A 15,437-nucleotide genomic window follows, 5' to 3' on the forward strand; every position below is an offset into this window, starting at 1 on the left:
GTAGTAGGAAGTACACACTTTTGAAAAAGGACAGGGTAAAAGTAGAAAATAGAATAAGTGAGGGGTAGGAAAAGATTGAGGGAAATATAGTCCTTCTTTCACAATGTATCTACTATGGAAATGTTTTGTGTAACTACACATGTATAACCTATACTGAATCACTTTTCCTCCCAGTAGGGGTGGGTGAAGAGGGAAGAAGGGAAAGAATCTGGAAATCAAAGTTTTAAAATCAAATGTTTAAAAATATATATATATAAATTTTTTTTTACATGCAACTGGGAAATAAGATATACAGGCACTGGGGTATAGAAATCCATCTTGCCCTACTAGAAAGTCAGAGGAGGGATGGCGGAGGATATAAGAGAGAGCAGGTCGGGGGAAGGGGTATTCAGCAGAATCGCTATTTTGGGGTGGGGGGCAAGGGAAAGACATGGAGAAAGTCTGTAACCCAAAATCTTGTGGAAATGAATGTTAAAAACGAAAAAATAAACAAGTTAAAAAAGAAAAGAAAGGGTACTAGAAATTCCAGAAGAGTAGATAAAACTAGAAAAATTAAGTCTGTGCCAAAAGTGACAATTATGAGGACATTGAGGGATAAATTCTCAAAGTATCTGAAATAGGGAATGAAACCAAATATATAGAAATATCAGGGATCTATTTATTACTGAAAAAAGGCAACAGAGAACACATCAATAATTTTTTATCTCTACGCTTAATTTCCCATTACTATAAAACATTTTTCTGGAGAATAATCTATATACATCCATTAAAAACTTCCTTCATGAAGATAATGTGAAAGGAAAAGGAAAAATTTTTTAATGATATGCTAAACCAGATAATATATTTTTACAATCACATAACTAACAAAGAATACACAAGATCCCACTGTGCTTATTGTTTGCTGCCCAATTAAAAAAATGAATTTGATTCATCAGAGTAAAAAGGTTCTTTTCCAAATAGGTGTCACTCATTCATATTTTAAAACTGCAAAAGTATAACATATATCAAACTGCTTACCATTCAGGAAAGGGGGGAGATGAGAGAGGAAGAAAGAGAATTCAGAAGTCAACATTTTAAAATAAATGTTAAAAATTGTCTTTATGAATTGGAAATTAAGGGGATGTCCATCAAGTGGGGAATGGCTGAACAAGTTGTGGTATACGTATGTTATGGAATACTTTTGTGCTATAAGAAACGAGGAGTAGATGGACTTCATATTTACCTGGAGAGGCTTATACGAACTGATGCTGAGTGAGAAGAGTAGAACCAGGAGACATTTGTACATAATTACAGGCACAACGTATGTGTGATGACCAACTTTGATAGACTGGACTCTGCTCAGCAATGCAGTGATATAAGTCAATCCCAAAAAACTCATGATGGAGAGAAATGTGTACATCCAGAAAAAGAACTAGAAAGAACTGAGTTTTTTTTTTCCAGATTGAAGCAAACTACCTGATCTTTTTCCTTTTCTTGTTTGGTTTTATGTCCCCTTTACCATTTTTCATTCCATCTGACAAAATCTGTCTTTATAACCTGACTAATGTATAATGTGAAAGTATTTTCAGATCCTATATTTAGTGTATGCCGCCATGTGGGGGAAGGGAGGGGGACAAAATGTGAAACTCAAGGAATTGAGGAATTGAATCTTGTAAACTAAAAGTAAACAAATTAATAAAAAAATTTTTAAAATGCCCCCCTCCACAATTGTCTTTATGGGGCGGCTAGGTAGCACAGTGAATAGAGCACCGGCCCTGGAGACAGGAGGACCTGAGTTCAAATACAGCCTCGGACACTCGGATGTCACAAAACTTGCCATGTGACCTTGGGCAAGTCACTTAACCCCAGTTACCCTACCTTCCCCTCTCTAAAAGCAAAAAAAAAAAATTGTCTTTACACATAACTGGGAAAACATTTCTTTTTTTTAAAGCACGCACAGCTGAGATAATTTTATCTGATCCTTAAATTATAAATACCAAGGTAGGCAAATAACAGAACATTTATGTTCAAAGTTATCTTCCAATGACAGGGAAGATATTGAGCCCAGAATCCAAATAAAAGGGGACTTCCCTATACATGGTGACATCTTTTAGATACCTCTATTTGCATAGTCACGTTGTGAAAGAAAACAAAGACAAAAAAAAAAACTCAAGAAAAAGAAAGTTAAAAAAAGGATGCTTCAATCTGTATTCAGACACCATCAGTTCCTTCTCTGGGGATGGATAGCACTTTTCATCACAAGTCCTTCAGAGTTGTCTTGGACAGTTGTATTACTGAGAACAGCTAAGTCATTCACAGCTGATCATCTTCCAATATTGCTGTTACTTTGTACACAGTTCATTTCACTATGCGTAAGTCCATGCAGGTCCTTCCAGGTTTATCTGAGAGCATCCTGCTCATCACTTCTTATAGGACAATAATATTCTATCATTAATCATATACCAGTTTGTTCAGTCATTGCCTGATTGATAAGCATCCCCTCAATTTCTAAGTCTTTGTCCCCCACTTCAGAACTTTTTGAGATCTACCATCACACATAATAGTTAGACCTAACTATTCACAAAAGAACAACAAAGTAGATGAGGAATGTGTCTTATTCAGACTAGACAGACAGCTAAGAGGAGGCAACTATTCCCAGAATTAAACAGAAGAGCAGGATGGATTGCCTTTGGGAATCTATGTAATGCTTTTAATGATTCCAAGCTTTTTCCTGAAACAAAGGTCTACTTTACTAACATTAATAAATCTTCACACGACAGTGTCTGAAGAATTAAATTTAAAAAGCAACGGAGAATACTGTGGTAGATTTGGATAGGTTGCATCATATTAACAGAGAAGTGCTTAAAAATAAAGTAACAGACAATATCAAAGAGATATATGACCAAAAAAGAGAAGGTATAGACATGAAATTAAAGCAAGGCACAAAAAATGGACTATGTGTGCGTTCTACCATATCCAAGAAATATCAAGAGTTCCCTACCAAGTTATATAAATCCCCTTTAAAGGAATTATGGAAGGATATGAACAAGACTTGGCACGAGAAAGCATGAATTAGCTGCAAATAGAACTACTGGAGGAAATAGGTAAATTGCAGATAAGCTTCATTATTATTTGTTTTCTCAATAATACTGGCCAAGGATTTTATTAATTTTTGACTGTCACACTGTTCTATACAATTGACTCACATTTACAATGTAGTTCATTACAAATTTATATATTTTTCACATGCATATGTAACCACACTTCCTTCATATCTCATGTACTTGAAGCTAATTTTTTTTTCCCAGATCAGGGGAAGGCAAGGCAATTGGGGTTAAGTAACTGTAGCAGCAAGCACCCCAAGCACGTCCTCAGGGTTTGCTGCCCATACAGGTTCTTGGATCTGCTTTGTCAAAGGAAAGCAACTCAAAATGGGTTAACAAGCTTACTTTAATCAGTCAGACATATATCGTTTACCTTGTTCAGGGGAAAAAGGTCAGCACCCCAAACTTCAAAATACACAGACAGAATTATCAAGACAGAAACAGATCAAGTAGACAGCTTTCCAAACTGTCCAGCCATTACATCCATACCCAATCAACATCTGGGTTTTTCAAAGCCGGGGAGGGGGGGGAGGGGGGCCTGGACAATGGCTTCCCAGAATACAGATCAAATCACAGAACACTTCTCAAAGTGAGCCCCCAAAACAAAGCTACACATCAGGGCTTATATAGCCTTCTCCTGGCTCAGAGAATGTAACAACCTTATTGACTCACTGGCCAATCAACAAGTATCTACTGAAAAACAAGCCTCCCACCCCAGGCTTCAGGTGCACTTTAGCCTAGGGGCAGGGAAGATCTTCCAAATTTGCATTCCCATTACAGTAACTTGCCCCAGGTACCACAGCTAGTAAGTATCAAGTTTCTGAGGCCACATTTGAACTCAGGTCCTCCTGATTCCAGGGCCAGTGCTCTATTCACTGTGCCACCTAGCTCCCCCTTGAAGTTAATTTTCTATCCCATATGCAGAACTTTACATTTACTTCTATCTCATTATACCACACAGCAGAAAACTCCCTCTAATATCACATCAATTCATAATAATTATTTTTTTGGGTTCCATCATTCAACCATTTTCAAATCCACCTCACATGATCAGTTAACCAATATGACACTTATAGGGATAACAAAGAAGATGATAAAATGATGTCCAGAAATATAGCATTTCACCTGATAAAACTGTCTGATACTTCTGGTAATGATCACAACTATATTTCTAAACATTCAAAAATTCATTTCCTTAATAATACATTTTCAAAATGTTGCCATGCTTCAAAAGTGAGTCAATAAACATCTGTTCAGTATCTCCTTTGTGCCAGGACTGTGCTAAGTGACTGAGATAAAAAGGAAAAGGAAAAAAAAAACAGTCTCTGCTTGTCAAGGGGCTCACAGCCTAATGGGGAAGAAAACACATAAATAACTATGTACAAACAAGATACAGACAGGATAAAACGGGGGTAAATCTCAGCATTAACAGGTCATAACAATAATAAAGACTAGGAAAGGCTTCTTGCAGTAGGCAGGACTCTAGCTAAGATTTGAAGGAGCCACAAGGTAGAGATGAGGAAATATGCCCAGAATCAAAAGTGGAGTGTCTCATTCAAAGAAGAGCAAGGACCAGTGTTACTAGATGGTGTCTGACAAGTAATACTAAAATATAACAATATTCTTAATGAAAAATAAGATCGACATAAGCATTAAAATACTGAATACCAAAACAGTCTGACTTCATATGCCAGAAATCCTGAAAATAGACTTTAAAGGGAATACCTTAGAAATAGATTATGTATATCTTTTTTGCAAACAAGATGTTAAAAACACAAATACACTTCAAATCTTTAAAAATCACATTAGCATGTATAAAATTTAAAAACTCATTTGACCCAATGTCATTTTCACAATAAATACCTGGGCAATCACAGCTTCCCGTGTTCCATAGTGTTTAAAGAACAGATGATCTGTCTGAATATAAAGCTGACAAGTATTTTTTTCAGCTGAAGCAGCACGTTTTTTCCTTAGCAGCTCTGGACCACTTGTAACATGTCCTTCTAGAGGTTTCTATATATGATAGAAGAGTTGTCTTTGATAAATGACATGTTATATTATTTCATCTTAATCTAGATGCTTAAAAAACATAAAGTGGGAAAGAATCAGAAATAATTTACTTCAACAATCCATGTTCCATAAACTACCAACACAAATTACCTGGGTAACTACCCCTGTCTAAAAATTATTTTGGGGAAAACTGGAAAGCAATCCAGGAAAACTTAGTTTTAAATCAATATACATTGACATATACAACTCAAAACAATAAACATTTATGATGCACCTACTATGTGATAGGTTGGTCACTGTGCTAAGCACTAGGAAAAAAAACAAAAGACAATACTGAAGATCATAAAATTTAAAAATTAAAGTAGAAACAAATCAGATACCTTTCACAGCAATGCTGAGTTGGTGAATTCCTAACCAAACAAGAAACAGACATTCACAAAAGATTAACAGGCCAATGTTTATTATATTAAACTGAAAAGCATTTGCACAATCAAAATTAGTGCAATTAGGATAAAAAGAAAAGCAATTTATGGGAGGACGAATCTTTCTATCATTTAGTCTGATAACAAAATATAGGCAATTAAAAATGTAGCAGACCAGAAAGCCATTCCTCAATGAGAAAGTGGTTAATTAATCAATAAGCATTTATTAAAATCCATTTTGTACCAGGCATTGTACTAGGCACTAGAGATACAAGTACAAAGGATGAAACAATTCCTAGTTATAAAGTTCTCCTATTCCTAAAAGGACAGAAAATAAACATATATAGTAGTATATAAAGCACAATTTAAAGGAAACAAATACAAAGTCGTTTAAATACTACTTTGGTAGTATGGGTTTGGGAAAGAGGGTACTAAGAGTAGTGAGATTATCAAAAAGTGGAGATTAAACTGTATCTTTAATGGAAAAGAGAGATTCTGTGAGATGGAGCTAAGTAGGAAGTATATTTCAAAAATGGAGAAAAGCGACTGTAAAGGCCCACTGAGGGGAAGAGAGCTGTATAGAAGGAAGACAGGCTGGACTGGTTGGACGACAAAGTTTAGGGGGAAGTAATAACAATGAAAAGAGAGGGAAGAAAAATTGATTTATTAAGTGCCTACTGTATGTCAGGCACTATGCTAAGGACCAAATATTGTGTCATTTGATCCTGGAAAGTAGGTACTATTCTGTTTCCTAAGTTACAGATGAGGAAACTGAGGCAGAAAACAATTAAGTGACTTGCCCATGATTACATTGCTGCTAAGAGACTGAAGCTAGATTTTAACTCTGGTCTTTCTGACTCCAAGTCAAGTACTATATGCACTGCCCCATCTAGTTGCTTCTAAAACTATGCCATATTACCTCTTTTAAGTCCTCAAAGCACTTCAGTTTACAGAACTCCATACTTTCTGTAGAACTAATGGTCCAACTAGTCTGGAAATCAATTTCAAATTATGTGAAGACAATTATTAAAATATCCATATACTTCTTGACCCAAAAATCCTACTGCTAATCATATAACCCCACTGTGGTCAGTGATTTTTTTTAAAGGGTGTCAATTACACCAAAATATTGCTAGTAGCAAATTTTATAAGAACAAAGAACTGCGGGGGCTGGGGGAGGGGGGAGTACACCCCTTGAAAAGAGCATGGGAAAATTTATATGGATTGATATAAAGTGAATTAGCAGCTAGGTCAAGTCACATCAAGTTGACAAGCATTTATTAGGGGCCTTCTATGAGCCAGGTACTATGTTAAATGCTAAGTATTCAAAATAAAGGTCAAAAATGATCCTGCTCTCATGGAGCTTGCGGTGCTAGGAAAATTAGAAAAGCTACATATAATAGTGGATAGAGTGCTAACCTAAGATTAAAAGGACCTGAATTCAAATCCTTCCTCAGAGCTTCAGTAGCTGAATCTATAACTTAATCTCAGCATCAGTCTCCTCGTTTGTCCTTTTCAACTCTAAGTCTATGGTTCTATGAAGTATACATAACCAAAATAATAGAGACTCAATTCTATGAAATTAAAATAACCAAGCTTTGCACCTCCCCCCCACCCCAAAAAAAGAGATGAGAAGGCATCTCTAGCCCTTCAATGCTGAGGTGGCAAACAATGGATAAATGGATTTTTTGTTGTTGTTGCTGTCTAGTTTTGTTGAACTGTTTTTATAACCACACACACACTCTACTTTTTTATTCTTCCTAAATAAGGAATAGCTATCTTGAGAGGAGAAGAAAAAGTGTTGGTTTACTTTGGGAACAGGAGGTGAGGCAAAACCCAAAGTCATTACCAGAATGTATATCTGTCTATGTATTTATATATGTGGGAATTTTTATAAAAGAAAATATGGTTCTTAGAAGTTTAGTTATGTACATGTCAAAATCTTCATCTACTTGTTAAACTCATTTCCAGGAAAACAGGTGACTTAGCATCATTAATTGTTAAAGACTATAAAGGGCAGAGGTTTAGAACCATGAAGGTTCTAAACTTCTAAAAACTGCAAGCAACACAAGATAGACAGCCAGCAGTGGATGAATAGTGGGGTAGAAAATGGCAGACAGGTATAAAAGTTGGATTAATAAGAAAATTAGAGGCAGTGTTTCACTCAAATTTTGCAACAGAAACAAAACATCACCTAAAAAATTTAAGGAATGAAATGACCTTTCACCTAAAAACTACTGAATATTCTTATCTAGACACACATTTCATTATATTTCAATTAAGAAATACTTTTTGGTATTAATGTATCATGCCCACTTGCCACTAGGTTAATTTTTTTTTTAAATCTTCAATACATATTTATATAAGCTGGCAAAGCAAACACCCACAGTGGCCATGTTTGAACATAAGGGACTCTTTATGCAGTTTAAGCTTATCACCTTATTCCAGGAAGTTAGTGGCATGCTTTACCTCCACTACCGGGACTTGTGGTTCATCATTTCATTGATCAATTCTAAAGTCTTTCATAGTTATTTTTCCATATACTGCTATCACTGTATTCCCTTAGTTTCACTCATGTCATTCTGCATCAGTTCATAAAAGTCTTCCCAGTTCCCTCTGAAATTTGTCATTTCATCATTTCTATGGCACAATAATATTCCATTACATTACTAGGTCACAATTTGTTCTGCCATTCTCCAAATAGGCACGGAGACACTTCAAATTCCAAATTTTGGCTACTACAGAAAGAGTTGCTATAAACATTTTTTGTACATATAGATCCTTTTCCTATTTTTTTTATTTCTTTGGAGTAGAGGCCTAGTAGTGTCATAGCTTACCCAAAGAGTTTAATAGTATTTTGGGAATATTTCCAAATTGGTTTCCAGAATGGATGGAACAAATCATAGCTCCAACAATAGTGCATTAGTGTACTTATTTTCCCATAATTCCTCTAACATAATGTCCTTGTTCTTTTTTGTCATCCTTGCTAACCTAGTGGGTATAAGGTAAAACCTCATTATTTTAATTTGCATATATCTAAATATTAGTGATTCAGAACATTTTTATGTAATTAATGATAGCTTGGATTTCTTCCTTTGAAAACTGTATACCTTTTACTATTTATCAGTTGGTGAATGGCTCTTGATCATATAAATTGAATCAGGTCTTCATATCTTAGAAATAGGACCTCAGAAAGAGAAATTTTCTGCAAAGTTTTGTTTTCCATTATCTGTTTCTCTTCCACTTTTTAACTACATTAGTTTTGTGTAAAACATTTTAATTATATAAAAATAAAAATCATCCATTTTATCTTCTGTTATTCTACCACTTCTTAAGTTATGAATTCTTTTTAATCTAAAGATATAAATGCAATTTATTCCTTTCTCATCTAACATGTTTATGAAATGACTTCTTCTAAATCATGTACTCCCTCTCTGGAGTTTATCTTGGTATATGATGTGAGATGTGTTTGTCTAAAACTAATTTTTTCCAGACCACTGTACAGTTTTCCTAGCAATATTGTTTTACTTAATCCTTACTCCAGTAGGTGAAGTCTTTGGGTCAAACACTCTGCTAATATGTTTGCTGCTATATGTTGTTGTTCTGCTGATCAATTTCTTTTTTTAAAACAGAACCACTGGTATGTACAAAAATATTTATAGCAGCTCTTTTTGTGGTGGCAAAGAATTGGAAATCAAGGGGATGTCAATCAATTGGGGAATGGCTAAACAAGTTGTGGTATATGAATGTAAAGGAATACTATTGTGCTATAAGACATGAGGAGCAGACAGACTTCATAATAACTTGGAGAGACTTATATAAACTGATTTGTACACAATTACAGACATATCCTATCTGTGACAACTAACTTTGATAGACTGGGCTCCTCTCAGCAATGGAAGGTTAGAAGACAACTCTAAAAGACTCATGATGGAAAGGGCTATCACATCCAGAGAAAAGTATAGAATCTGAATACAGACATGCAAACTACTTGCTCTGTCTCTTTTGCGCTTTGTTTTGTTTTGTTCTGTTCCATTTCTCTCACTGTTTACTCCACTGGTTATGGTTATAACGCTTCGTTACCACTTGACTAATGTTTAATACAAAATATCTGTAAAACCTATATTGGATTGCATGCTGCCATGTGGGTATAGGGGGGGAAATTTGGAACTCAAGGCATTGTGGAAGTGAATGTAAACTAAAAGTAAATAAATACATTTATTTAAAAAAAAAAAAAAACCAGTACCAAAGTATTTTAAGGATTGCTCTTCTGTAGTAGTCCAAAATGTAGTACTCATAGACCTCTCCTATCAAATTTTTCCATAATTACTTTTTGAGATAACTGAGCTATTATTGTACCATATGAATTATTATTTTTTCTAGCTCTTTGGTACAGAAATAGACATTCTTAAACATATTCTACTTTATCTAGAACAATATGCCACAGTGACAAATGCTATAAGAATTGAACTCAAATAAGTCAAAATAACTGTTTAGAATGGAGTGTGAATTCACTTCACATCTAATCAAAATTTTAAAAGTTCAAAAGTCTAATTTTTGAGGGACTTTAACAAATTCAATGCAGATAAACTGATAATTCAAAACTAACATATAGCACTTTTTAAACCTTAAAATTATATATGAATGTCAACTAATTTTTATTTAACTATTAATAATACTGCATCAACTGCACAGAAGTAACAAACACATTGGGGCAGCCAGGTAGCACAGCAAGTAAGAGCACCGGCCCCAGTGTCAGGATGACCTGGGGATCGAATCCAGGCTCAGATACTTAGCACCACACCCAGAAATAACTGGCTGTGTAACCTTGAGCAAGTTACTTAACCCCAACTGCTTTAAAAAAAAAAATAACAAACACATGATCATGAATGAAATTTACTAAGGAAAACGTGTTCCATCAAATGAAATTCAATTTTAATCCAACCTTGACAATAAGAGCCTACAATATGCAAAACATTCCAAATCTGACAATTTTTCTATAAGTGAAGGGTTTTTCACATGTTATTCCATTGGCAAAAATTTCTGGGCAAGGAAAAATTGCAATTGGATGGGGTGGTGGGGGGTTCCAGACCCATTCCATGCTGAATATTATTTAAAAATAGCAATTCAAGGTCTGCTAGAAATTTTAATCTGTCATTGTATCCCTTTTATGCTACCTTTTGCTTTTAGTTTCATCTGCAAACAAAAAGGGCTAAAACTGTCAAAATATATCAATCAGTTCTTGTATTAAAGTTTACAAAATATTACTTTAAGAAATATTTGAATTATAACTATTTGTGATATACAGAGTTCACTTTTTCAACCACATTCTTTCATGCATTAAAAGTACTGGTTCCCATCTTACAGAATGAAATCCAATGTAAAAGGAATATGCTACCAATAAGGAATTTATGAGTCTAAGATTCAATATATTAAGTAAGCATGTATAAATTTTCCAGATTATTGATATAAATATAGGACTATTTTTAGATATTTATAGATGCCCTTAAAAGCCTTATTTCTATGATAAAGTTCTGTAATTATGGAGCCTCTCAACAGATTTTCAAAAGTACAACTATTGTCATCATGGGGTAAAGGTACATTAATTTCAACATGAAAATGATGCTCCTACTTAAAAAGTTGAGAATCACTACATGAAGGCATCATATACTTCAAGAAGCTGTTGTTTTTTGCTTAGTAGAAACGAAAATTCCTTCTGCTTTCTGAACCAAAAGAGCCACTGAAACATTACTTTTTGCTTTCAAGAAAAAAAACTTGAAACTGAGTTTTATTTCACATTAAAGTGAAGAATATTAGTAACTAAATGATGTCATCATCTGAATATAAGAGACAGTAATGAAAGTCTCATAAAGTAGCTAATTCTAATCAATGCTCCCTTTGTATAAAATATGTAATGGTTTTATAAATGTTGGCAAGCAAAGCAAGTTTGCCAGTAAAAAAATTTCTTGGGACAAAAAGATTTTGAGTTCATCATCATGCCCTATATAAGTGGTACATCAACTCTGTACACAAAAAAAGAAAAGGCAACCCTATTTCTGGATTATATTTCTCATTTTGCTATTGCTAAACTTACAAATCTGGTACACGTGAATAAAGAATGCTCAAGAAATAACAGTCAAAAGTTGAAAAAAATGATGATTTTAAAAAGATAATAAGTTGGGGCAGCTAGGTGGCACAGTAAGTAAAGCACTGGCCCAGAATCAGGAGAACCCGAGTTCAGTTCTGGCCTCAGACACTTAACACCCACACAAAAAAACTAGCCGTGTAACCTTGGGCAAGTTACTTAACCCCAATTGTCCTCCAAAAAGCAAAAAAAAAAAAAAAAAAAAAAAAGATAAGTAAAATATTTAACACAGAAACACAATGCATGCAGTAGAAAGATAACTGGGCTTGGAGCTATGAGTTAAAAACTTAAGTATCACTTATTGGTCATGTGATCTTGGAAAAATCACATTTTATTTCTCTAGTCTTCAGAAGAACAAAATCATAAAATGAAATTATAACCCTGGACCCAACTCCCTCATAGGATTGTTATACACAAAGAGCTCGATAAAACTCTATACATGTTCTCATGCAATAATTTTAACAGCATACAAATCTTTCAGAAAATATGTAACACTTAATTTCAAAATGCAGAAAAATATATTTACATATTTCTACTTCTATAAGGTCCAATAATAAATTTCATACCTGTGTGTTTTCCTCTACACCAGTCATCTGGTACTTCCTCATTCTTTCGAATACTGAATGATCTGCACAGCCTCCCTGTGGGCCATACTTATGGGGATATTCTAAAATGTAGGAAAAAAAATGTCACTATATTATATGATGGTTCTGGACATTTACACACAATGAAACTGAGATAACAAGCTAGAATAGTAAAATATAATAAATGTTATGTAGTGCCTGCTACATAACTTGAGGATAACTTGAGAATGTAAAATTGCCATTTTAGTTTGTTCTGAATTTATTTTTTTTTCTGATGAACAGATACAGGCATACCTTACTTTATTGTGCTTCACAGATATTGTGATTTTTATAAGTCAAACAGCCCTAACTCAAACAAGTCTATTGGCGCAATTTTTCCAACAGTATTTACTGACATCATATCTGGGTCACATTTTGGTAACTGTTGGAATATTTCTAACTTTTTCACTATAATTATATCTCTTATGGTTATCTGTGATCAGCAATCTTTGAGGTCACTATTATAATTGTTTTGGGGCACTGTGAACTGTCCCCATATAAGACAGCAATCTTATTCAATAATGGGTTATATTCTGACTACTCCATCAACTAGCCATTCCCCATCTCTCTCTCTCTCTTTCTATTACCCGAGACACAACAGTACTGAAATTAGGCCAAATAACAACCCTACAATGACCTCTAAGTGCTCAAGTAAAAGGGGTAGTCAACTCATGTGGCAAACTTTATTGCTGTTTTATTTTAAGAAACTGTCACAGCCACTTCAACTTGCAGTAATCACCATCCTGATCAGTCAGCAGCCATCAACATAAACACAAAACTCTCTACCAGCAAAAAAAGAAAAAAAAATTATGACTTACTGAAGGCTCTGATGGTGTTTAGCAATTTTTAGCTATAAAGTGCATTTTTTAGACATAATACAAATACACACTTTATAGTATAAACAAAATGTTTATGTGCACTGGAAAACAAAAAAAATCATGTGTCTTGCTTTATTGCAATACTCAATTTATTGTGGTAGTCTAGAACCAAACCCACATTATCTCCAAGGCATGCCTATATTACAGGCTACTGTTTTCATTGAATTCCAATGACCACATTGGAAAATTTCAATATATAAATAGAATGATTAACACAATTTTTTCAAATTTACTCAAACTGAATATGTATACATAATAATCTTTTATTTGCCATAATTGTAATAAAATTTAACAAAAAATTACATTTTTACAATTCTGGAATGAAATGCAATGTAGAACTACTACTACATTCATTGGCAGATTTATTAAATTTCTTTTCTTCACATTTCTAGATGAAACAATATTCCTTATCCCTACTTTCCCTTGACTTATCTACTTCTTAACTGCAATTCCATGAAAACTTCCATAAAGAGAAGGCAGTCATTAAAATAACACAAAACTTAGAATGTCATCAACCTTTGCCACTTTTTAAGTATACTCACTGAAAACCTTTACTGTCACAATTTTTTGTTTATTACTTATTAACTTTTTTTCTTTTCCCCTCTTAAAGTGTCACTTTCTTTATCTAAAATGATAAGAAAAACTGTCCTACCCACCTCACAGGGCCACAAGAGCCAATGTTCATGAAAAGAGTTAAGCATTATAAAAAAGTTTCTTGATTTGTATCAAGTAATCATAGATACAAATAATTTTATGGCTTCCTATTGAGTCTACTTCTTAGTGATTAAGCTAACATTTCATTTCTATCCCAAAATGAAAACATACTTTTTTTTAAACTAGTAAATTAAGCCATATGAAAAATACTCAAAATCAGACTGACAAAATTAAGAAAAATGACAAAAGTGGGAAGGGTAGCAGGAAAAATAAGAACAATGATATACTGTTGGTAGACCTATGAAATCATCCAGGCATTCTAGAAACAATTTGAAACCAGTTCCAAGAAGTTACTTAAACTATATATAACTTGTTGACCTAGCAACAATTAGTCCTTTACCCCAGAAGATCAAAAATAAAGGACAAGCCATAACACAAAAATATTTATAGCAGGTCTTTTTCTGGGAGCAAAGAACTGGAAACCTTAAGGGAGTGTTGACCAATTTGGGAATGATTATATGGTATATGAATGTAATGGAATACTACTGTGCTTCAAGAAATTAAGAAAGTTTCAGAGAAATATAGAAAGACTGGTATGGATTAATGCAGAATGAAATAAGCAAAAGCTAGAAGAATAAGAAAGATGTAAGAACTCTGACCAATGAATGCTACCCATCTTCCGACAGAGAGGTTATGGTACAACACAGAATAAAATACAGATACAGCCAATAGGAGGGTTTGTTTTGCTCAACGATACTTATTTGTTACAAGGGTTTTATTTTCCCCTTGGAGAGGAGAGAAGGAGGCAGAAGAGGTGGAGAGAAAAAAATAAATGCCAGATAACTAAAGAAAAATAAAATTTAATAAAAGTCAACTTATATAAGCTTTCTTAGAAAGTTATCTCCTGAAAGAGATCCTTTTTTAGAACTTTAAGTTTTCTTTTAATAGTCATTTGCAAAACATATGGATACTTAACACAAGAAACATTCAACCATGCTTATCTCTATATCTCTGCTATCAATTCAACTCAAATTTTTATATAAATTATTGTCAAGCTAGGTTCTGAACCACAAATAAATATGTAATACCAGGCCTCGAGGAGCTTAAAATGTAGTAAAGAAGTATAGAGAGAATACAATTTAGAAAATAATTGAAGAGAAGATGAAAGGATGAGATCATTTGGAGCCAGGACTAGAACTGGACTCCTGGAACCTGAACTGGACTTTAAAGAGAAGAATTTAAATAGACAGAGATTTGGAAAGGGGACTATTATTCCAGGAACACAGGACAAAATTCAAAAAACATACAGGAAAAGGGCATGACAAAAATTGGGGAGTGGCAAGTAGTCTACTTTGACTGGAATAATATCAAAAATCAGAAAAGGCTGAAAAGATGGACTGGTCCAAGATTTTAAAGACCTCTGAATGTCAAACTAGGAAATCTTATATTTTATTCAGTGAAAAGTGGGGGCTGAAAGATTTTTTTAAAGCAAGTAATGATGTAATCAGAATTATGACTAATGAAGATTATTCTGGCAATGATGTTAAGAACAATTAAGAAGAGGAAGAGTCTGGACAAGAGATCATTTAGAGTTTATTATAATAGTCTACGCTGTTAGTCAT

At 33.9% G+C, this 15,437-nt stretch overlaps 1 protein-coding gene across 1 annotated transcript in view; it reads right to left on the reverse strand.

The window, feature by feature from the left end:
* The window catches only part of ADAM10 (ADAM metallopeptidase domain 10), a 173,211-nt gene that overhangs the window by 51,604 nt on the left and 106,170 nt on the right, over positions 1–15,437 (reverse strand). The window contains exons 5-6 of the mRNA XM_069098152.1: positions 12,227–12,327; positions 4,947–5,096 (exon numbers count right to left, since the gene is read on the reverse strand). Coding sequence (XP_068954253.1) covers positions 4,947–5,096; positions 12,227–12,327 — 251 coding nt within the window. The remainder of the gene's footprint in view (positions 1–4,946; positions 5,097–12,226; positions 12,328–15,437) is intronic.

Source organism: Petaurus breviceps, unplaced genomic scaffold, assembly GCF_028583685.1.
Source record: "Petaurus breviceps papuanus isolate PSGF00001 unplaced genomic scaffold, PetGlider_PUasm1.0 37, whole genome shotgun sequence".
Taxonomy (NCBI): Eukaryota; Metazoa; Chordata; class Mammalia; order Diprotodontia; family Petauridae; genus Petaurus; species Petaurus breviceps.